At 36.3% G+C, this 24,495-nt stretch overlaps 1 protein-coding gene across 1 annotated transcript in view; it reads left to right on the forward strand.

The window, feature by feature from the left end:
- The window catches only part of PDE3A (phosphodiesterase 3A), a 299,896-nt gene extending 275,674 nt beyond the window's left edge, over positions 1–24,222 (forward strand). The window contains exons 9-16 of the mRNA XM_059935405.1: positions 344–481; positions 6,303–6,414; positions 12,683–12,796; positions 12,933–13,132; positions 14,958–15,161; positions 15,853–16,008; positions 17,126–17,375; positions 22,439–24,222. Coding sequence (XP_059791388.1) covers positions 344–481; positions 6,303–6,414; positions 12,683–12,796; positions 12,933–13,132; positions 14,958–15,161; positions 15,853–16,008; positions 17,126–17,375; positions 22,439–22,680 — 1,416 coding nt within the window. The 3' untranslated portion in view covers positions 22,681–24,222. The remainder of the gene's footprint in view (positions 1–343; positions 482–6,302; positions 6,415–12,682; positions 12,797–12,932; positions 13,133–14,957; positions 15,162–15,852; positions 16,009–17,125; positions 17,376–22,438) is intronic.
- The last annotated feature ends 273 nt before the right edge of the window (positions 24,223–24,495 follow it).

Consider the following 24,495-nt stretch of genomic DNA (forward strand, 5'->3'; position numbering starts at 1 on the left):
AAGTACTTGAATCTTTATTTAAGAACTCCACAGAAGACTAAAAAGCAGTTATGTTAATTTATGAAAGAAACATCTAATTTTTCTATAGCGTGTATGAACCAGGAATAGGCAGGCACTTAATAATGTTAAAATTCATGGTCTGAAACAGCATTAAGACCTTTTCTCCTTACCTTGGGGGTCGATGTTTTGTTCATTTTGATTTTTTGTTTTTGAAGATCACTCATTCACCCTAAAGTCATTTATTTCAGGTAACCTCCATTGTTGAACTGAATTTACCACAGAAAGAGCAAATTGCTTTGTAGAAAAACTGCACGCTGTTAAAATATTTTTATCTTCATTACAGGACAAACCAATTCTTGCTCCTGAACCTCTTGTCATGGATAACTTGGACTCAATTATGGAGCAGCTAAATACTTGGAATTTTCCAATTTTTGATTTGGTGGAGAAAATAGGAAGAAAAAGTGGCCGTATTCTTAGTCAGGTAAGAAATGCATTCATACATAGGACTTTAAATGTAAAAAAAAATTCCTTGTTTGTTTAAATCTCTGTATATACTTAACATCAGTGGTGAATGTTAGGTGGAGAAAGGAAATTTCAGTACCCAACATTCTGTAGATTCCTTGCTGGTGGGATAACAAAAAAAATTAGAACTTCAAGTGAGTAGAATATCATATTCTGCAATTAAAATATTATGTATTTTCTAAGACAAAATGGAGGGGTCAGGGATACACAAGCAAGGTAGAGAAGTGATCTAAATTCATAGAATTCAGCAAAAGAAAAGCTGACCCAAGCCCTCACAAGAAGAAAGCTGCCAATTTATAAACACTAATTTATTGTCTGTGATTATTTCCAATGACTATTTTTTTTTAACTTTTGAATAGTATAGTGCTTACGCCTTATCAAAAATAAGATATTATGCAGTAGTATGTTTCCTCCAGTGCTGTGAGAAACACATTAGAGTTCTTTGTATTTTAATATGGAAAACACCTTTAGGTATCACAAGAAATACAGAATACGAACTATTACTGCATAACGAGCCTTTTCTTTCCTTAAGTATTTTTTCCTTAAGCTCAACTACTTTCAAGGTTTCCCAAATAAAGAAACGTTTTGTTTCTCTGAAGGAGAAAGAAAACATACAAAAATTAAGAATTTGAACATGTTTGTTCTCAATAAATAAAACGAAACAAAATGGATTTGCTCTGTTATCGAGCCCCTATCAAAACTCTTAATTAATGGGGATGATGGAATAATATTTATCAGCTTATCTTAAAATATTTTAGCTGAGTTCTTACAGATTGAAGAAATATCACAGCAAAGATACTAAAGACTACCAGATTTGTTAATATCAGATTTAGGTGAGAATTCAGGACCCACATTTACTGGAGCCACTAACCCTTCCCTGCAAAACACTAGAAAAGAAATCACTTGTTGGACTGATTTCTACTCCATGCAATGAAGACAGGCTTTCTTCAGACCACGGAGCAATTATGAGTGTAGAACTTCGGGGTGAGGGTTCCTGATCCATGAAGGTTTGAAGGAAGAAGTTAGAGGGGCCTTTTCCCTTGCTCTTCAGTTCCTCAAACATGAAGTGCTAGGCTAGTCTCCAAGAAGAAAAATGTGTCCCTGCCTTAAAGGAACTCCCATTCCAATAGGGAAATTAGATACGTGTCAAAATAATGACTTGCTACCTACAGAAGAAGTATGCTCAAATGACGGATGGCTTGTGAAGCTCAAAATAATTACAGAGTTTCCATAACATGCAGTTGTTGCCTCTACTGGCCTCTATTCTCACCATGAACACGTTGAGAACCAGAGTGGCAGCCTTTGCACTTTGACCAAGAGATACTACCCCTTTCTTTTTTTTGTTAAAAAATTTTTTTTATTAATGTAACATTGGTTTATGATATTATACAAGTTTCACGTGCACATTGTATTTCTTCTTCGGTAGATCCTACCATGTGCTCACCACCAAAAATGTAGCTTCCATCTGTCACCGTAGTTGACCCCCTTTACCTTTTTGCCGTCTCCCATCACTACTCTGTTCTCTATGTCTACATGTTTTTTTTTTGTGGTTTGTTCATTAATTTTGTTTGTCTGTGATATTCCACATATAAGTAAAATCATTTTATGGTATTTGGCTTTCTCTTTCTGACTTAATTTCACTTGGCAAAATATCCTCAAGGTCCATGCGTGTTTTTGAAAATTAATAGTCCCATTCTTCTTCTCTTTCTTTCTCCTCAATGCTGAGCGGCATCTTTTATGCTCGCTGATCTTGAGGGCATGTTTAAGGGTAGCTGTTTTATCCGGTCCATCCCTGCCTCACGCCTTGGGGCTTTTCCAGGGAGGTTTTGTATCCTACTCTCTGAAACTCATTGCATACCAGAACTCTGAGGGAGTGATTTTACCTGGAAATATGCCTGTAATGGTGCCACAAGAAGATGTGGCAGTGGGCCAGGAAGTCTTCTTTCTCTTCTACTGGAGAGTGTGTTCCCTGGGATGGAGAGAAAAATCTCACATTGTTTTGTATTTGATATATGTGTCACAGACTTCCCACAACTCTACAACTTAATCTTCAGAGTAACTTGGATGCAGGTATTTCTTTAAATCTCTAGTTGATACAAGAAGAAACTAAGACTTAAAATATACTGTTCATCTAAAGTCAGATTGGACACAGGATTTGATATATCTGTATATCGGAAGCCCAGGCTTTGCACCTTCATTTCAAATCCTTTTCAGCCCCTCATAAAATTCATTTATTTATTATATTTTCAAACTCTCAGAATGGAGAGTCTGAGAAAGTAGAAAGTGGTTATTATAGCAGTTGGTTTTACAGCACAAGTGACTGTACCCAATAACATTGCAGGTACCTAACCCCCTTGGAGTTCTGTGAATGGGGGTGGTGGGGCAGGAGGGTGCAACTTAACCAGTTTTGCCACAAAATGTTTTCTAAAAGTTGTGAATACAAGTAGACAATAGAAAGATTAGATATAATTAACAATTAGATTTTTGTATCTTTTTTTCCAGTTATCTTTCAAAACTAAATACAAAACTGTATGATCCTTACTGTGTCACTGTTTATTTTTCCAAAATACAAAACACTGAACTTTGAGAAAAGACAACTTTATTTGCCTTGCTGTGGGTTTTTTTTTTCTTTGATTTGAGTTTATAAGCACAAAAACCATGAAATTTTCACTGTGTAAAGGCATATTTTTTGCACTTTAGTGAGACTTTAGGACAGCTGAAATGAATTAACTTGAACATTCCAAGAAATCACCTTTTGGCTGAGACTACACAGAAAAAGTCTCACTTCAAAAGACTTTTAAAGAGACATATGTGCAATGGAAATGATTTCTCAGCCTTAACATACTGCCTACCTTTTTGATGATTATCATGTTTATTTTAACAAATTTAAAAGGACATCATTCAGATTTTGGAAGAGTATTTACCTTTTTTGGTTACCAGTATTTACCCAGTTAACAGTGACTTTTCTTTATTCACGAGTTTGGATCATTGGCCGTTGATTTTTAACAGCTTCGTGGTGAAAATTCTCCTATTTTAAAATCATACTCTAAAATATCTTGTCTTAATTTTTCAATTCATCTTTCAAATGTTTTAAGAGAATAATAGGAAACTTTAGTCATTTGCAATCCTAACAGTATTGCTTTTCAAATAATGGTGGTAGGATTTGGAGCAGTTAAGAGCACACTGCTTGAATTCTGGTCTGATAATGTGTGAACTGTGTGATCTTCTACAAGTCATTCAACTTCTTTGTGCCTTAGTGTCTTCTGCTTTCAAATGTTAGTAATTAACTGTATCTATTTCATAAGATGCTATTTGGATTAATTAATAGAAATAATTAATATATGTAAACTACTTAGAGCAGGCATCACACATATTAAATGCCATATATATATATATATACACACATATATATGTCAACCGTTGCAGCTGCTGTTATTGTTATAAATAATTTTTATTGAAGTAACATGCATAGTTAAATCCACTGGGTATTTATAAACAAGAACTCAAATATAGTTTAAAGCAATAGTATGGAGAAAATAACTAAAAGAAGAACTAGCTTGAAATATGACAGAAACCACAAACTTAACTTTCTGTTACATTTTTAAAGAGAGGAGGTGGAGATTTTATGTAACACAGAAAAAGGGGAAAAATTAAATATACTTGCCATTCAGAGTGAAAAAAGCGCGTATAATATACGCACTCTGTTCCCAATGCGCAGCCACAGTGCTCCTTTTAAAACGTAAGTTAAATGAAGACACTTCCCTGCTCCAATCTCTTCAAAGTCTCCATACTTCAGTGTAAAAGTCCTCATAATGATCAATCTGGCTGTCAAACAGCAAGATTGCAACCCACACAGTACCGCTCTACAGTTACTAACTTAAATTTTACTCCTGTCCTTGTTCACTCTGTTTTAGCCATGTTGGCGTTCTTGCTGTTTCTTGAGTATAGCAAACATACCTCGGGGCTTTTGCTCTGTCTTTTTCCTCTGCTTAGAAAACTCTTTCTTGGGACTTCCCTGCTGGCGCAGTGATTAAGAATCCGCCTGCCAATGCAGGGGACACGGGTTCAATCCCTGGTGCAGGAAGATCCCACATGCTGTGGAGCAACTAAGCCCGTGTGCCACAACTACTGAGCCAGTGCCCTAGAGCCCGTGAGCCACAACTACTGAACCTGTGTGCCACAACTACTGAGCCCGTGTACCTAGTGTTCCACAAGAAGAGAAGCCACCGCAATGAGAAGCCCGCACACCACAACGAAGAGTAGCCCCCTCTCGCCACAACTAGAGAAAGCCCGCACGCAACAACGAAGACCCAATGCAGCCATAAATCAATAAATCAATAAATAAATTTATAAAAAAAAAAACCTCTTTCCTCAGATATCCCTGTACCTCACTCTGCATCTCCTTCAATTATTTGCTCAAAGTCACCTGAATGTGCCTCTTCTAACCACCATATTTAAAACAGCAATTGCCATGTCCTCCCTTGCACTCCGAACCTCCATCCCTGCTTCCCTTTTTCTCTTTTCATATAACATCACTTTCAGTCATAGTATATACCTTACTAATTATGTCTATGGTTTACTGCCCTACCCTGCTAGACCATAAGCTCTTTTAAGGAAAGCTTCTTTGTTTTGTTCATCTATATATATGCCTTGTAGATGGAAAATTGTCTTAAACAGAGTAGGCACTTAATAGACATATGCTGAATGAATAAATCACTTTTTTAGTTATATATACCTGTGTATATATGTACACAAATACATACATAATATATGTAACTGATGAACATTAAATATCTAATTTAAAAATATTAGTCAATTTGAACAGATTTAAAGTCAATAACAAAAAATAGAAAAGTAACCGTGAAGTATTATATCAAAGATTAAGAAGAAATATTTCAAGAGAATTTTAAGAAGGAATGCAAATAACAAAAAGGATGAATAATTCTTTCTTAGAGTCTCCTGAATTATAACGAGTACTGTGTCTTTGTGACATAAAGTGAGGCCACTTTAAATGGTGCTGTACTCCATTCTGCCATGTGAATAACCGTTTCTCTCCCCATTATCTTCTTCTGTGCCTTTTTCATGTTTTTCCTTTTCCCTCATTTGCATATCAAATATGCCAATTACATCCAGAGCTATTTACTTGATTTGAGTCTCCAGAGCTATGAAAGTAATTGGAAGGAGAATAGGTATTCAAAGGAGAAAGAAAACAATTGAGGAAAAATAGTTTAAACATTTTTATTCATACTGGATTAGAACAAATCTTTCTTCTCTATGTATTTCAACCAAGGCAACCTTTTCTCTCTCATAATTCTGTCCTCTTATTCTTCACTAAGGCACAACTCTGAATCCTTTGTCCTCTAGAAAGCTTTTTCTTTTTTAATTTATAAGATTAGTCTGAATTAAAGCTTTCTCTCATTCTTTATTTAGCACTTATATATTATACAATTAGCAGTTTACTAAGTATTATTCTCTTATTACTGATATCACATGCAATTTAGTACCTTGATATGTTTCTATAGTGTATACTGGATTTTTTGGTTGGCTGTTTCTTGGGTTTTATGTCTCTACCTTTAAAAATAGATTGTCTACCCCTTATCAGGGACTACAAGGGCTAGGACATGGAGGTCTTCAATATCTATTTATTGTTGCCAGTAAGTGTCTGTACAGGCAGTACATTAATATGGTTGATGGAATGTATACTTTTTCCCCCATTTTTCTCTTTATGTCTAATGCACGTTGAGGGATGTTTTGTAAGGCTTTGTCTTTTTCTTTCACAGGTATCATACAGACTTTTTGAAGACATGGGCCTCTTTGAAGCTTTTAAAATTCCAGTTAGGGAATTTATGAATTATTTTCATGCTTTGGAGATTGGCTACAGGGAAATTCCTTGTAAGTATAAGAATTCATACTTTTAAAATCCATTGAATTTGTTATGGGTAATGGGGTATTGAATTATTAGCTACTAGCACAGAATTACGAATTGAAAATACCCTGGATGGCCACATGGTATAGTGATTAGGAGATAATAGTTTATGTTAGAATTCTGGTCCCTTTACATATCAGCTGTTGGAGACCCTGGGTCTTACTTAATCTCAATGTGCCTCATTTCTTAATCTGTAAAATGGGGATCATAATGGCTGCTTCATAGGATTGTTATGAGGATAAAATGATGTAATAATTCTAAAGGGGTTATAATAGTACCTTGCCCAGAGTAACTCCAATTTAATTGTGTGCTAAATAAATAATTAACTGTTAAATTTATTGCTCATTTTATAATATACCTCCCTCACTGGGTGAATTCTCAACCTTTATTCTGGCATCCACAGAGTTAAATCACTAACTATTAAAGTTTTTCAGTATAAGATAAACCTGGCTGGGAGTAGAGGGGCAGGAGGATGATGGTCTAATTAATAAAATAGGAGAGACATCTGGAAGTGGTTGTAGAGAAATTACTAGGAACATTTTAAAAATCAAGATAAATGTGAAGACCGAAGGAAAGGACACAACCAAGGGTTCAAACTTCTGAACTTTGAATATTGTGAGAATAAGTTTGTCATTTGTTATCATGAGGAATTGGAACACAGAAGAGATATTAAATTTTCAATATGTAGCATTTCAGATTATCATCAGAACATGTAAGTAGCATTGTCCTACATGCTACAAAATAAATGAACTGGAGAAAATGTCTGTAAATCCAATAAAAAATGTACCGAAATCATGTAGCTCTTTTAGGAAATAAATGCACAGAAAGAAAACTAGTCAAAATAGTATCAATATATTGGCTGGAGTGTGTGTTACTTAAATTGTGTTTTAACCTTTAAGTTTAAAATTTGCTTTTATATACCTTGGACTTTAGAATCCCATGTCTGTTTGTAGTTGCAAGGAGCTGAAGTTAAATAAAAATTATACGGAGACTAGAACACAAGTGTTTTCAGAAAGGGGTAGGGTAGTGCATTAACCAAGTGATCCATTATTAAGATGTTGGTTTTCAAAATGCCATCCACGTGGTACGTTAAGATGAAAATGCACAGTTGACGTTGTGTGATAGGAATGAGTTATGAATGAGGAGATAGAAATGAGGAATGAGTTATTGAATCTACAAATTGTGTGATAGAAAAGGAGAATGAAGAATTAAATCAACAAGTGAGATTTGTTGGAGAATATGGAACCAAATGCAGACAAAATAGGACAGCGGGAGTAGAGAGAGGAACTTAAGAGCGCTGGGTGCCGTGGGAAAGTCTGGCCGATGGGGCCATGGAAGTGGGGAAAGAAATATGAAAAAGGGGTAGTTTGAAAGGATTTCAAGATAAGCCTTGCTTTCTTAATACCACATTCCCAGGGCCCACCCTGGTTGGATGCCAGGGATTGACCTAAGTGTTAGTGATTTCTCAAAGGTTAAGGAATTGCATAAATAAGCTTTTACAAGAAAGGAAGCCACTGCAAACACTAAAGAACAGCTAGTATCAGAATAAATTTACAAATTAATATTATATTTCCAAATATATTTTAGTGATATAATCAGCTATCGCCAAGTTCCATTGAGTTCAAATTGATATAACTACTAACTTTTCTCTAGATAGTATACCATTAACTCAGAGAGAAAGTTGACCAGTATTTATTTAAGTGTAAAAAGAAGTTTTCAGGTTCCAAGTTTTATTATTCATTTTTATATTGTCTTATTACATATTATATGTTACAAGTAAACAGATATTTTTCCTGAAATATCAGGTTCTTCATTCCAGGTGAAAATAATTGTTATAATAACTTTACTTGTTCTGTTAGAAGTCCCAGACACCTCCCATAAAGAGAATTTATTTATATCTTCTCAGAGAAAAGTTTTAACTTAATTGATGATCACTTTTAAATAATAATACCTTGCATGTTGTAGGGTTGTAAAATTAGACTAGTATGGACATTTATTAAGAGCTTTGTTTATCATTATTTGAAATTAGCATGTGCAAAAATTTGTTGTATGTCTACTAATTTAACATCTACTCCTAGAGAACGATATTTCTAATATCTCTGTATAAACCCACACAACTAAATGAAAAAAGCCAAAGGGTAACCAAAATGGGGTTAGATTAGCTTTACTATGATAGTGAGCTAAAATATTAGAAACTAAATTTTTATTACAGTTCCAAGTACACCTTTAACAGTTTCCAAGAGAAGAGGGAAGGTATGAAAGCTTTTAAGTTTGTACCCAGAACGCTTACTAAAATTTGAAAAATCTATTAATAGATTTAAAAATGAGATAGATTAGATAGATAGATAGATAGACAGATAAATAGATAGATAATTTCATGGAGCAGCAGTGGGTAAAATTATAAATAGAGACAACTCACTGATAGAAATGTGATACCAAAAATATATTTGTTCAAAAAAGATTAGGATAAATTATAGTTTATATTCAATCACACAGAGAGAAAATAATGTTTGATATCATTCGTAATCCCTTTCAGTTGGGCATTTTTGGCTAGTAAAGGTGATAAATTGTTAGGTCATATTCGTTCATGGATTCAAAGTTACTCTTAAGAGAGCATTTTCTATTTACAAAGACTTTCATCTCTAAAATATATTCTGCCTAGCACCTCTCATTCTCATTAGTCAAGTTTGAGAAGTGGAGATAATGCTTCAGAAATACCTACAATCATGTACTATTTATTTATTTTTTTGAATTTTTACATTTTATTTTTTTATACAGCAGGTTCTTATTAGTTATCCATTTTATACATATTAGTGTATATATGTCAATCCCAATCTCCCAATTCATCCCACTACCATGTACTATTTAATGGCAGCCATGAGAATAGTCTCATTCAACTTAGTTTAGTTCAGTTCGATTAAGCTGTATGTGATGTGCCCACCAGTTTTAAAGCTAGATACTGAGTTGACGTGGAACAAGCTAGAAGGGCAGAACTATCACAGTGTTAGCTACGTTCCAAAGAAAAAAAAAAATTCAAGTCTCATTTCTGTTCTTTAGTATTAATACATTCCCTCACCCTTTGGTGAATAGGAGCATAGAGAATTTTCAATGGAAAATCTATAAATTTAGGTCTAAAAAATCTATAAGTTTTACATACAACCCCAGCCTTCCATACCAGCTCGCTTCAACCCGCTGCTTGAGGCATAAGGAAAAACTGAGAAAACAAGTGTATCAAGACAGCAGAGGGGGATGGGCAGGCTCTGGGAAAGCATAGGGCGGGTGATGTGTTCGTGAATGCACGTATGTTTATGTGTTGTCAAAAAGGCAGGGGAGGTTGCCTGGTGGTTGAGAGAATTATTAAGGGATTTGTCCAAAATGCAGAGATGAAGGAAGAGGATGAGAATAATAATGATAAAATAAGAAGAGCTCTGATATTATTCCTTAGCCCTGTCAGTTGCCTTCCAGGGCCAGAAAAAGAAGAGCATTCTGAGCATATTCTTATGTCCTGCAGAAACTTGTCAATCCCCTGTGTTGACCTAGCTAGCATCTTTCCTGGGTGTCTTTGCTCCCGAGCTGGTCCCCAGAGAGTTAACGGCAAGAGCAACAGTGATACCAGCACTTGACACAGTATTTGCCCATAGTACGTGCGAAGTAAATATTTGTTTAACAAACATGTTAATGACTACTTAAAGGCAGATGGTTTTTCCATCCTGCTTAAGTGATAGTGACAACATAATTCTTTTAGAGGTATACCTGCCAAACTATATCTCTATCTATCTACCTATAAATATACGTATGTATTTAAATGGAGTTAGGCTTCGTTAGCTATTGTTTTATTTAGTACTTTTGAGCCTATACTCAAAAGTAAAAGGAGGAATTTTTCTTTTCTGTATACTGTCTTTACCTAGTTTTTTAATCAAGATTATACTAATCTCTAAAAAACAAAAAATGTATAAAGAAAAAAAGTTTTTTAAGATGATACTAGACTTATAAAATGTGTTTGGCTGCTTTCTTCTTTGTACATTTTCAGCACTAAATCATTTCGATTGTTCATTGAAAGTTTATAAAACTTACCTATCAAACCTTCTGGACCTGGACCTTGGGGTGAGGAACAGGGCAGGAAGCAGGATAACTCAAGAGCAACAAGTTCACCTGTATGTGGTATTGTCTATTTCTCACCCCAAAGAGGCTCGGCCAGCACCCTGATACTGACACCCACCCACGCTTGTAATACTGGGCACAAGCGCAGGTTTCCCTGACTTGCAATGGTAATGGTAATTACATCCACACAGTAATCTTCCCAGCTTGCCACAAGGGAAAAGAACTTAACCCAGAAGCTCCCTCCCAACATAGCCCCAGACACTCTCTGACCAGGCTGCATATTCTTCCTCTACTACCAGGTCATCACTGCCTTCTCCCTCCCCCAGGGCTTAGCACAGTTTTTATTTTAGCTCTTCAATTCTATTCTTACAAACCCAGCATTGATTTTGCAAGAAAACAGGTCATCTGTGCTAATCTGTCATCTTGTTTTAAGAGCAATCATGTATTTTATGTGAATGATACTTACATCAATCGCAAGCTTACTATATACCAGCCACTTTAAAATAGGTTCCCTTCTGTAATTCTCACAACTGGACTATGAAATAGGCACTACTATTGTCTCCCTATTTTTAAGATAAGGAAATGAGACTTAAAGTTTTAAGTCACTCCCTCAGTAACACAGGTAATAAATGTCAGAGCAAAGATCTGTCGTAGATCGAGAAACTTCTACCGTGATCAACTTCGTACATGGCACAGGTATAGACATAAAATGTAATCGTCTTAAATCACTTGAGATAGTCCATATACAGAAATAGAGACTCCAATTTGAATAAAATTGTTCTTTGGAAACTAGGTAATATCCATATTCACCTCTGGCAATGACTGTGAACAGGTTTTGCTGTTGACCCCTTGGGAGCCTAGGAGGTCTGCTTCTCAAAGCTCTTCTGAAGACATCCTCTAAAGACCTCATAGCCCCTCAATGAGTTCCTGGAGTGTTCACCCAAGATTTAGCTTAAAGACTGACTCCTAATAGTTGCCACAAATGTAGGAACATAGGCATCATATTCCTACGTTCTCCTGTGTGCCACCAACACCACAGATGTCATAGTTTCTTCATTCTTCCCCGACCAGGGAACAGGTGTTTCTCTCAAATTCCCACCATCGTTCTGCTTGTTCTCTTCTGTTTTTGCTTCTCATCTGTCGAGTATTATTCAGAGATGTAATCTATTACATTAGACAAGGAAATTGTATCATGGTTGGTCATTAGGAATAAAATGTGTAAAGATAGCATATTTAGGATAAAGCATACCAATCAATGAAGTATTTTGAAAGGCCAGAGAAACAAGAGAAAAACATGGGAAAATTGCACAGAGAAAGAAGGTGAGCCAAGAGCACAATGGGCCTTTGGTCATGGTTCCCTAGAAGCTGGACTGCACATGTAGAAATAGGACCCCCTTCCCATGGTAATGACATTATAACTAGGAGATTTGGTTCCCCCTTAGCTTTTACTCTTCGGAATGGCTCAACTCCCTACGCTATTATACAAAGAGGTTTTAATTTTTTCTCTTTAGGTATTTCCTAGAACTTTATTCCCAAGTTAGAATTTCTAGATCAGAGAACATTATCGGTTTTGATTTTGCTTTTGCTTTGTGGATTTAGTATACATATAAAAGATGTGTTATTCATTTTATTACAGTGTTTTACATTTGATACAGAAGAAAAATACTATGTTCAGTTCACAAATTATATTTGGATGCTGTTTATCAGAGATGAAATACTGGGTGGTATAGACCATTGGTCTGATCTAGGTTAAGTATATCATGGGTCTTTTATTCCAGTCCTCTGTGTAGTTTTACACAGGAACATGGGAATAAGAACAAGCGTAAACATCACAGTGGATTCAGAGAGTGAGTTTCCTACATACGTTAGGTTTCTGGTGGACTCTAGACAGATTTTTTTCATTTCAGACATCTGCATGTGTAATGAATGTTATTTCTGGATGTTTTTCTTGTTACTCTGGATGTTACCGAGGAATGGAAGAGTAATCACAGAGTATTTGTCCTAGAATATTTGGCTGTCTTTCACTGGGGTATTAAAATGAGAGGACTAAACTCTTTATCCAGTAGGTGGCACTCTTGGTCCTCGGACCCCAGCGTTCACAGATGAATGACTGTTCCTTTGCATTGGTTACAGACCATAACAGAATCCATGCCACCGATGTCTTACACGCTGTTTGGTATCTTACGACACAACCTATTCCCGGCCTCTCAACTGTGATTAATGATCACGGATCAGCAAGCGATTCAGGTACGTATGAAGTCCCTCTGTGCTCCCTTGTAAATTATGGGAACAGAGGAGTGGTTTTTTAAAAAGGAAATCAAGACAAATGATATCAGTTTAATACTTTCTTAAAAGTTCTATTATCTTCATTGTCTCTTCTCAGATTCTGACAGTGGGTTTACACATGGACATATGGGATATGTATTCTCAAAAATGTGTAGTGTGCCAGATGATAAATACGGATGTTTGTCTGGAAATATCCCTGCCTTGGAGTTGATGGCCTTGTATGTGGCTGCAGCCATGCATGATTTTGATCACCCGGGAAGGACTAATGCTTTCCTGGTTGCAACTAGTGCCCCTCAGGTAAATCTTTCAATTTTGATCAGGGGAAATAATTCAATTTTGAGATTTCTCTGAAGAAAATTAATTTTATAAATTTGACTTTCACTTTAGCTCATATTCACTTGGTGCCTGTTTATATTTAGCCCTGAGATAAAATTCTTAGAGACCATGCTCATTTTGAAAAGATATAATGGTTTGTTCTAAGTCATCAATGGTGCATATGCAACTTTATCACCCATGGGGATCCCTTCTCAATTTTCTTAGGAAGAAAAACTGCTTGAATTCATGTTAATGAACTTCCCCAACAAAGAAAATCTGACCTATACAAAAGTTTCTTTCTGAAAAGATTAGAGAACCAAATCTTTCTTGGTTCTCTAATTTAAGAATTAAAGATTTCTTTGGATATAAATTTAAGACTATTAAGAATGTAACGCTCCTTTGGATATAAATCCCATTCCTTTGAGATATATTCATTATAACAATTACTATTCTTATGGCATTTTTATTGGTTAGGAAGAATTAAAAATCAATTTATTTCATTCACTTAAGGGAAAATTTTTACCTGAACATAGTACTCCAAAAACAGTAACTTTAAAGAAGTTCATCTTGGCATGTACTTAAATTTAAGTCCAATATTAATCACTAAGTATTTAGGCATCTCCATCTATATAATTAAACTTAATAAGCTTCTCCTTGATTTAATCAGCTGGACCCATGTTACTAAAGATCCCAAGATCTTGTCTTTCTTTCTAGAGGATCTAGAGGCCAATCTGGTCCAGTACTCTTTTTTTTTTTTTGTCACGTTTGCTTTTTGTCTTTTTCCCCATTCTCATCCATTTCCACACCCTCTCTTATAGACTAGTCTAGAATTTTCTTCCAATCTGTATACAATACAAATATCCTGATTTTTTTTCTCACTGCTTACTTTAATTTCTTTCACTGTGCCGTTCATACACCAGAGTATATTTTCCCTAAAGATAAGCAAATCCTTTTGCCAACACCATATACCATTCAATTTTCCTACACATGCATGCATTTTCACTTGCCTCACTTGGTATCTCACGACACAACCTATTCCCAGCCTCTCAACTGTGATTAATGATTACGGATCAGCAAGCAATGATAAATTAATATTAATATTCATAAAATATCAATTTTCATGTCCTTGGTCTTTCTTTTTTGTCCTTATACCCTTTTCCCCCTCCATCGTCAATCTACCACACTAGTCTCCAAGCATTTTTTAGGCAACTTCCTTTTCCTTTGCAGCTTCCCTCAGCATTATTAGAGAATTTCAAACAAGTAGATATTTACTATATACTTTCAATTAGTAGACAGGGGGTGATATTTCCTATGGCTGATTGTGGGGTAAGAATCTTTTGAATTATGGGCTTCTCAGGGATTCCATTCCTCTGTATTAGTTATACGTATTTAACTAAAAGGAAGTCACTCTTATTCTAGATGTGGGAAGTAACTGAGTTACTTCTTAGGAATATTAGTATATTTGCATATTTTAATGGTTAAATTCCTGTGCCCTGAAACATAATAATAATAATCTGATAAAAGCTAACTCTAAGCCCTTCAATTGCAAGAATTTGAAATAAAGTTTCAAGGAAATGAAATAACGTTTCAAGGAAATGAACTTTATCTTACAAAAAAGGAAATTTAACCAAGAAAAGTAAACAGTCAATGTACAGCAATAAGTGATTCTTAATAACTAGCTGTCACAAGATTACATTCCTGTGTTCCATGATAAAAGCGGATTCCAAAAGCTTTGCATATTCTCATTTATTTTTGTTTTTGTTTTTTAATTTAAAAAGTTGAACTCTTCACTCTCGTCTTTGCCTAGGCGGTGCTCTATAATGATCGTTCAGTTTTGGAGAATCATCATGCAGCTGCTGCGTGGAATCTTTTCATGTCCCGGCCAGAATATAACTTCTTAGTTAACCTTGACCATGTGGAATTTAAGCATTTCCGTTTCCTTGTCATTGAAGCAATTTTGGCCACTGACCTGAAGAAACACTTTGACTTTGTAGCCAAATTTAATGCCAAGGTAACTAGATTTGTACCAGTCTTCATTTTCTGACCACACTGAAAGAAGTCATGGAATCAAAGTGTTGAACAAAACTCATTGCTGTCACCTCATATATGTCAAATGTGAAAATGAGAGGCAATGAAATGTTTAACCAGAAGCGGATATTTAGGCATTGGTCCCAACCTGGAAACCTGATACGTTGAGGTGCTGTCTGTATAGATTATACTTTGCACTGCAGAGAAATAATAGAATTCTAACTATCATTGTGTTTTTGTTTGATTTAATTTGCTCTCATCTCTGTGGAATGCTAACAACAGAAATTACCTGGCAGTAGCAAAGGTCAAAAACCTGAAGCAGAATTTCATACATCAAACATAAATGCCCAAATGTTAACTCAAAATTTCTTATTATTTGTAGCCACATTATTTTAATAGTAATTTAAAACCTATGTTAATATTAAATAGCATTTCTTTTCAATTCCATAATTAATAATTATCCATCATTTGTTATTTTACTTTTTTTGGTGAGCTATTTTACTGTTAATTTATGCAAGCCAATAACATTATTTGAAACAGCTGAGATGTTTCTCATTACTTGGCATTCTAATCTCCACATGGTAGGAAGACAATCAGTATTCTGTTGTTTATTCTCCTGTTCAACTTTTGCTTTCATTGAGTCAGAACCCATTTTAACTTTGTCCCTCAAACAGGTGAATGATGAAGCTGGAATAGATTGGACCAATGAAAATGATCGACTACTGGTTTGTCAAATGTGTATAAAGTTGGCTGATATCAATGGGCCAGCTAAGTTTAAAGAGCTCCATCTTCAGTGGACAGAGGGTATTGTCAATGAATTTTATGAACAGGTAACTAACTTAACTATTTCCCTTAATCCATATTGAGGCTGCTCATAAATTCCCTAAAGCTTCCAAAAGCTGTAAAAGCGTGATCAGTCTATTTCATATTCATGCTACCATCAGAAAAGGCACTGGCCAATTTTAATCAGAGGATTAAAAAAATGACAAAAATTGGACTAAACTATAAAGCATAAAAACTCTAAGATAAAGTTATTTGCAAGTATTAAGTAATAAATCACCTTTCCCTGGACATTTTTAAAGAAAGATTAGAAAGAACTTTTTTGAGCATTATAGATAGGACTTATATATACAATAAATGTTTGTGCTTTCTAGAAAATAATGTGTTGCCTTTCCTCGGAATAAATTCATAATCAATCCTGAAATATTGAATATAGAAAAAATGTAAAGGAAAGAGAAAATCCAGTTATAATAATTCCACTACATAGGCATAACCATTGTTGATATTTTGGTATAATTCCTTCATTAATGTTGCTAGGTAACTTCTGGTTTACAATCTGATATTTTTTTTTCCAGAAATGAATCAGTTCAAAGTAAACAAACACTTACACAGTAGTACTGTTAAACATAGATAAATAAGAATATCAGAAACTATATAATCACAGAAGACATAATTCAACCCAAAGCTGGGTTAAGGTAGCAACTTTAATTAATTGAGGAATAAATTACTTTAAAATTTCTGGCAGCCAAGGCAAAAAAAAAAAGTAAAACATGATAGATTATCTATTTGTTGGATATTTATATCCAGCATTGCCTTTTAAGATGCATTTATATTCGAACTTATACTCTAATATAAGGAACAATGACTAGTGATAAGAAAGGTCATCCACTTAGACATTAAACCATTTCTTGTATTTCCCCTTGATCAAAAACCAAACCCTCAAGATTACTGCAGTGGTAAATGGCAACAAAGCAGTCCGATAGGAATCTTAGTAATGTGGGGGAAATCTCTTAGCAGTCCAGGAAAGAAAGAGTTCACACATATGCCTGGGTTCTTGCATATTTGCAAATTTTAGATGCCAAGGGAATGGTGACTTTATTTGTATTTTACACTTTCCTTGTCGTTTGCCTTTCTAGTTAACTGTTCCTGCTACATTCCTATTTCTAGGGTGATGAAGAGGCCAGCCTCGGGTTACCAATAAGCCCTTTCATGGACCGTTCTGCTCCTCAGTTGGCCAACCTTCAGGAATCCTTCATCTCGCACATCGTGGGTCCTCTCTGCAACTCCTATGATTCAGCAGGACTGATGCCAGGGAAATGGGTGGAAGACAGTGATGAGTCAGGAGACACCGATGACCCAGAGGAGGAGGAGGAAGCACCAAACGAAGAGGAAACCTGTAAAAATAGTGAATCTCCAAGTAAGTTATAGAATCTCTCTCGAATGTGCTTCTCCTAGGATTGTTTTCTTACTTAGGTTCACAATAAATTTGATGCTCCTCGTGAATTTCATAGCTGAGTCCAAATATCACCTGCTGCAGTGATTATGGCTACTCCCCCGTCCCCAATATCATGATAATGGGAATTACAGACTGTGGAATCTATTATAATACCATGTTCATAAAGAGGTATGTTCTCTGTTATGAAGTAAGACAATTAAGTAATCAAAGCCTATTTTTCAGAGTATCTGAATGATTTAGGAATCTCAGGTACTATCTAGACCAGCCATAGGCTTTTCCTGGCTTGCTTCGGGGGAGGTGCTAAAGTGGTAAGAGGTAGTAGTCACTCATTCATTCATCAAATATTTATTAAGCACCTACTCTGTGCCAGGCATTCTTATAGGTTCTAAAGACAGAGCCATGAACAAATCAGACAAAAAAAAAAATCGATCAATCTTTGCCCTTTTAGACTTATATTCCAGTGGGGTCAGCAGACAAATCAGTAAATCTGTAATATGTTAGGTACTGATAAATGCTAGAGTTTAAAAATAAAAATGAAAAATAAGAAGGATATGAAATATTGTGCAGAAAGATTAAAATCTTAGATAAGATAGCCACGGATGGTCTAAATAAGAGATTTTTTTTTTTTTTTAAACCTGAAAGAAGCAAGGGAAGGAGGGATCCATGGAAATAGATGTGGACAAAGCATTTCAAGGAGAGAGGAAAGCAAACCGTGTAAAGGTCCTGACGTGGACACTGGCTGCGTGTTCAAGGAGCATCGGGAGAGCTGGGAGGCTGAAGCAGAGGAAGGGGGGTGGGGAGCGGGGACCGAGATGATGGAGGGTTAGAAGGTAGGGCTCTGCAGGTCACAGTATGGAGTCTGGCTTTTACTCTGAGTAAGATGGGAAGCCATCATCAGAGGTTTTGAGCAGAAGACTTAGTTGATTCAACTTATGTTTTAACTGGATTGCTTCAGCTGCTGCATTGAGAATATTCTCGAGTTTGAGGTAAGAGCAAGGGTGTGAGCAGGGCAGTGTGTTAAGAGGCTGTTGAAATTATCCAAGTGAGAGATGACTGTGGCTTTGGACCAGGGTAGTGGCAATAGTGACAGTGAGAAGTGGTCACATCTCATCATTGATTTGGAGTGCATCATGTAGCCGTTCTAATCTGTTCAACTTAAGTGTCTATGAAATCAAGATTATTTTTCTTCACGTCTTGAGATATTCTCCACTGTTTCTCCTGCCATAGGGAGGAGGCCCTAATAGCATAATTAGGAAAACCAATAACCCTTACAGTGATATTGCACAAATACTGTTCCTATGTTCATGGGAGTATAGTATGCGGTTTCTATCTACCTTCATAAAGGAATTTCAGTGTTAATATTGATATTTTTCAAGGCCCTTACCAAAAATATTAGCCATGAAAGACATTATGATCATTTTTTCTTTCTTTCTTTTTTTTTTTTTTTTAAGCACAGTCAGGGAAATGCATGACTTAGTTCATTTGGCCATCTAGGTAAAGAGATATTCTACCTTGTGTATTAACCTATTTTGCCCTCATATAAGTGCCCTGTCGTAAGCTCACATAAGCAGAGATAAAGAACTCATTATTAACCATAGACTGGTGAGACGGGGCAAGTTTGGCTTTAGGTCAGACTTTTGCTTAAGGTCTAACCCATATATTAACGTTTATATAGAATGGGAGGAAAATCAAAAGTTGTTTTCCTTCAATATTCTATTATCAAAGTAATTTTATTTTATTCCTCTGATGCTTATCAAAAGATGTCTATTAAAAATTTTGTGCTGATCTTGGCATTCAGAGGTAGGAGCCAAGACAGGATTCATGGATTATTTATTCATTTTCTCATTTAATAAACATGCATGCATTTTATATTTTTACTTTTTTTTCATTCAAAGAGCCAGGTAATTTGCTGTCTGACTAAGGACTGGACAGTTCTTCCACTGAATGTTATTGGAAAGTGTGGTCAGCTTAGTGTCTGGAAAAGCTTTGTTCCCGTGGGCCCTACTTGATTGCTATTTGAACTCAAATACATTGAAGCAACACATACATAATCTAGGCATCAAGAATTGAAGAACCTAGGTTAGGAGATTTAACAGGCTCAACTCGTCAGCATTGGCTTTAGCAGCAAATACAACAAACAACCAAATATTCGATTTGTCTCTGTTCTGTAGGGTTGGGTGGCCATACTGACTCTGAGATTCTGATGTGTTACTCTACTGACCTTCCCATTTTTAATCAAGCTCACTAAAGCAGGAATGAGAATTCTGTGGATTCTGTTTACTAATGGCTTCTAAAAGTCAACTGGTCACCTTTATGTTAAAATTTAAAACATCATCAACAATGATTTGATAACCATAGCTTTTGAAAAATTATATTTGAACTATCCCTTTATAGCCAAGAAAATGATAAATATTGGGCAGTGTTAGTATCTAGTAAAAATTGGCCACATGGAATAATAGAATTCTAGAAATGGAAGGGGAATCAGTGATCATCCAGTTGAGCTGCCTCATTTTACAAAAGTCGAAACTGAGGCTCAGAAGTTTGACAACCCAAGGTGTAGATGGATTCTGCAGAACCAGAAAGGAAACCCAGGTCTCCTCGTTTTAACTCCATTGTTATTGACTCTTTTAGTAATTTTAATTTCAGGATTCATATTGACTGAGATGGTTAACTTGATTTAACCAGAAACTTAGATTTCAGAAAAAATGTAAATTAAATATGCACTGATAATTTCAGCAATTTGCAAAACTTGGAGATCTCTCAGGAAACACAGAATAAAATATTTCAATATGGTATCCTGGGTAAAGAAGGCTTTTTTCCCCACCTCATAATTAAATTTGAAAGATTCCTACAGCAAACTAAGAGGTTTCTAATGAAGTACTAAGCTGCATTTAGAGTTTGAGCAATGAAAGGATCTTTGTTCTCATTTCGAAAGGTTCCAGTGCTGAACAATTTGGCTCTCAATACAGGCATGTTTTAGACCACCTGCAGACTAATCTACGCAAATTTATTTGGTACAAACTTTCTTCTACGTCACCTTATTCAGTTTAATTCCAGAGGGGTTTATTGCTAATGTTTAGCAGCATTAATAAGAGAACAGCTGCTCTCATGGGGGCTGCCCTGAAAGGAAAAAGAGAAAAGTTGAGCTTTTGTTAGCTTCTTCCCTGTGAATGCACTACCGTGAATGTGTATAACTTTTGGATGGAATAATCACTTTGAGCAGTAGAGCATGTGCTATGACTGAGTCAAGTCCATCCTTCACCCAGTGATCATCTGTAACTCTCCTGACTCAAAGGATTAGGTTAAAAAGTATATTAACATGTGAAGATTTCTCAATTGAACTTAACTACAATAAAAACAATGTAGAAATAGACAAGGAGATAGCTTTGATAGAAAAGTCATTTTAAAGGTTTGCTCTTAAAAATTGAATGGATTAATATATTTTATTGATTTCTATAGAAAGAATTCAGATTTTTTTTCAATTTTATTTTATGTATATATTGCCCTTGTTAAGAATCTTATAATTGAAGAAATTGGTGTTATGCTCCAGGGCCCCATGGCTTCTGCCTGTACACATGCCCCTCACATACCTAGAATGCTGCCAGCCCCTTCTTCACCCAGTATATTTAATTCTCATAATTTACATCTCAGCTCAAGTGTCATGTCCTTTGGGAAAAGTCTTACCTACTCCCTCACAGGTTGAATACCTGATGTTGCCATACTTTGATGTGTCAGAGAGAAATTGCACTGCATACTTGTTAAAAATGGTAAGGAAGACTTTCTTCAAGACTCTTGCAATAGGAGAGAGACATTGGACTCAACTCCATTGAAAACAAAGGCAGGAGAGTTTTTACACATTGGGATGAGCTAAGGAAAAAGTACTGAGGACCTTAAAGGGGAGTTGGTCAATGTGATTAGGCCATTTTTGTTTGCTAATTGGTGCTTATTGAAGTTAGGCTCCTTCCTACCCACGGAGATCGGTGAAAGGGACCCTATCTATCTTTCTTAATAATTGCATTTCAAAGGGCTGGCTCCCAGGTCCTTGAGAAGGATGATGTTTCCTGGGTTGTCAAACTGGCTAGAGGCTGGGAGAAGATTTATCTACATTACCAAGGGGCAGAGAAAGAATTTGCAATTACAAGTTTTAGATCAGGGTCATAGAGTCTGGAAGAAACCTATCTAAAGTTTAGTGACGATGAGGGGAACATCATGTTCAACATACGCCTCAAGTCTGCTCATCTAATGTGCCCTTTCTCAGTACATCTTGCCACTCAGCTGTTCACATCAGAAAGCTCAGGGTTGTCTTTGATTCCTCCCTTCTTTTTTCCTTACATGTAATCAGTTGCCAAGTCCTGTTGATGATACCTCACAAATGTATCTCACATTTATCTACTCATCTTCGTCTCCATTGTCCCATCCTAGTCCAAAGCACCATCATCATGCCGCATCCTCGCAGCTAAGTCATTTCCCTCTCTTTCTGCCACCTTTTAAAGACTTTGTACAACTCAGTGTAATTGTCCTTACTTGTTCACTCTCTATTTTCCCACTAGAGTCAAAGCCCCCTGCTAGAGGAGTTTGAAATTAATTTTTTAGTCCACAGGAAACAGAACAGTACTATCAAAACTGTCTTTTTTAAAAAAAATCAATATTGTAGACTTTTGTGAGTTGAATTGGTTGACAAAGCAGAGGAACACGTAACAAGGAATTATTCCAATAATCTAGGTGGAAAATCTTGAGAGTCTGAATGGAGTGAGAGTAATAACTCCAAGACACAAACAAAAACCTTGTATTGGAAGTTACGTTACCAGATATTACATACCGTTCACAGTACGTCTCAATGATATGTTAATGGTTCATGCCATCTTCCTCTTATTTCCCCACTCTCAAAAATGATTATTACAATATACACATCAAGTGATTGATAGATATATGTATCCATTTGGTACTTGACCCTTATGAATAAGGGGAAAAAACTGTCATGTACTCAACACACAAATAAGTAGTCTAATTTGGTGTTTTCTCAGGAAAGACAACTTTCAAAAGGAGAAAAGTCTACTGCCAAATAACTCAGCACCTTCTGCAGAACCACAAGATGTGGAAGAAAGTCATTGAGGAGGAACAGCGGTTGGTGGGCACAGCGGATCAGTCCCTGGACCAGTCCCCCCAGCAGCGTCCCTCAGAACAGATCCAGGCCATCAAGGAAGAAGATGAAGAAAAGGGGAAGCCGAGAGGAGAGGAGACCCCAACCCCAAAGCCAAACCAGTGACAATGGATAGAATGAGCTATGTTTCCAAACAGAGTGACTTGTCACAGACTCTTTTCAAGCCAGCACAACACTTAGACACAACACTGTAGAAATATGAGAAGATGGGCAAACGGCTATGGCATTTTGGGATTCTTTGCATTTTATGTGTTTATTTTTACAGTGAGGTACATGGTTTAAAAAACTCTCACTCAGAGAAGCTTTCACAGTATAACAACAACACCAGCTTCTAAGGATTTTCTTAAAGGAAGAAGTATATATGTGTGTGTGTATATAAGCTCTCACATAGATCCATGTAAAACATATTCACAGACACACACGCAGACACACCGAAAAGCCAGGATTCCTGGCTCCACGATTCAGTAACATTCATGTTAAGATATATAGTGGTCACTGTGATATAATAAATCATAAAGGAAAAACTAAAGGAAAACAAATCCCAAAGGAGATGGTGCAGCTTTAGCCGGGAAGCAGTGTAGCAAATGTAGGTTACGACTAAGAAGCTTTTGCTCTTAGTACTGAGGGATGAAAGTTCCAGAGCATTGTTTGAATTCTTATACATCCTGCCAACATTGTGTGTGTGTGTGTGTGTGTGTGTGTGTGTATGAGAGAGAGAGAGAGAGAGAGATGGGAAGGATGCTCATGTGTATGTACATTTGTGTGTATGTAAAGAGAGATTTTTGTGGTTTTAGTTGGTCATAGCATTGCTGCAGCAGACGACTCAGCACATGTGAACAAACAGGATGAAGTTCGCTCTGGAGAGTCTTTAAGAGGCAGCCATCCCAAACGCCTGCCTCTACTTGGCTTCAGTAAAAGTCCCTCTGCAGAAGGAGGGGATTGGCAGGCTGGGGGACAGGGCCACGGGCCTGTGCATCCCTTCAAGGCTTGCTGTCACCAGCCTTAAACCGGGAAGACTGAGGCATTTTCCAGTCTAGTCGCTGAATGAATGTATAGGAGCTGTTTGTCTGTATGTCTGTCTGTCACTCACCTAAAATCAAATCACCATGGAAGGGGATGGCATTCTTTAAACAGAAACACCTCAGAAGGAGCTGAAGTCAGGTCTTTTCATCAGGTTACAGTTCTAAAAGGTTGCCAGAGAAGGCCTGGGAAATGGCTTTTAACGGGGATCGCCCATGTCTTAATTTGCTGCAAAATGTGCAGTAGAAAAAGAAAAAGAAAAAGAAAGGAAGGTAAACAGAAACCCACTCTGGGATAGACAGTGAGAGGTGAAGGGGAACATTTCAACCTAGGGTTTGGTGTCTATTGACATAGTGAAAGCCTGATTCTTGGCAACTGGTGAAGATTGGCTTTTGAGTGGCAAAGGTCGCACGGACAACCCTGTTGTACTGTTGCATGCACGGTGTGAGGGAGCGGCTTCTAGCTGTAATCTGGCCCGTTGTCATGTTTCTTTTGGCAGGGAAGACTCGAGGGATTTGGGGAGACTGGGCCTATCATTGACAGTGTTTTTTTTTTTTTTTTTTTTGGTTTGTTTGTTTATCTACACTTGTTTATGCTGTGAGCCAAACCTCTATTTAAAAAGTTGATACTCACTTTCAATATTTTATTTCATATTATTATATTTGTCATGAATAGTTATCTTGATGTAAATATAAAGATTTGTTTTTGTTTCTGTAGATAGTCAACTCTTTTTTTTTTTTTTAAAGGGAAAAGGGAAACATTTTTATAAAGTTCTATTTTAATCACCATTTTTATACATTGTAGCTCTCTCTCCAAGCCCAGTAAGAGATGGATGGTCATCTGCATGGAGGTCTGTGAACACCCACTCATCTACCTGTTCTAATTTAAATGATAATCTGA

Source organism: Balaenoptera ricei, chromosome 10 (genome assembly GCF_028023285.1).
Source record: "Balaenoptera ricei isolate mBalRic1 chromosome 10, mBalRic1.hap2, whole genome shotgun sequence".
NCBI lineage: Eukaryota > Metazoa > Chordata > Mammalia > Artiodactyla > Balaenopteridae > Balaenoptera > Balaenoptera ricei.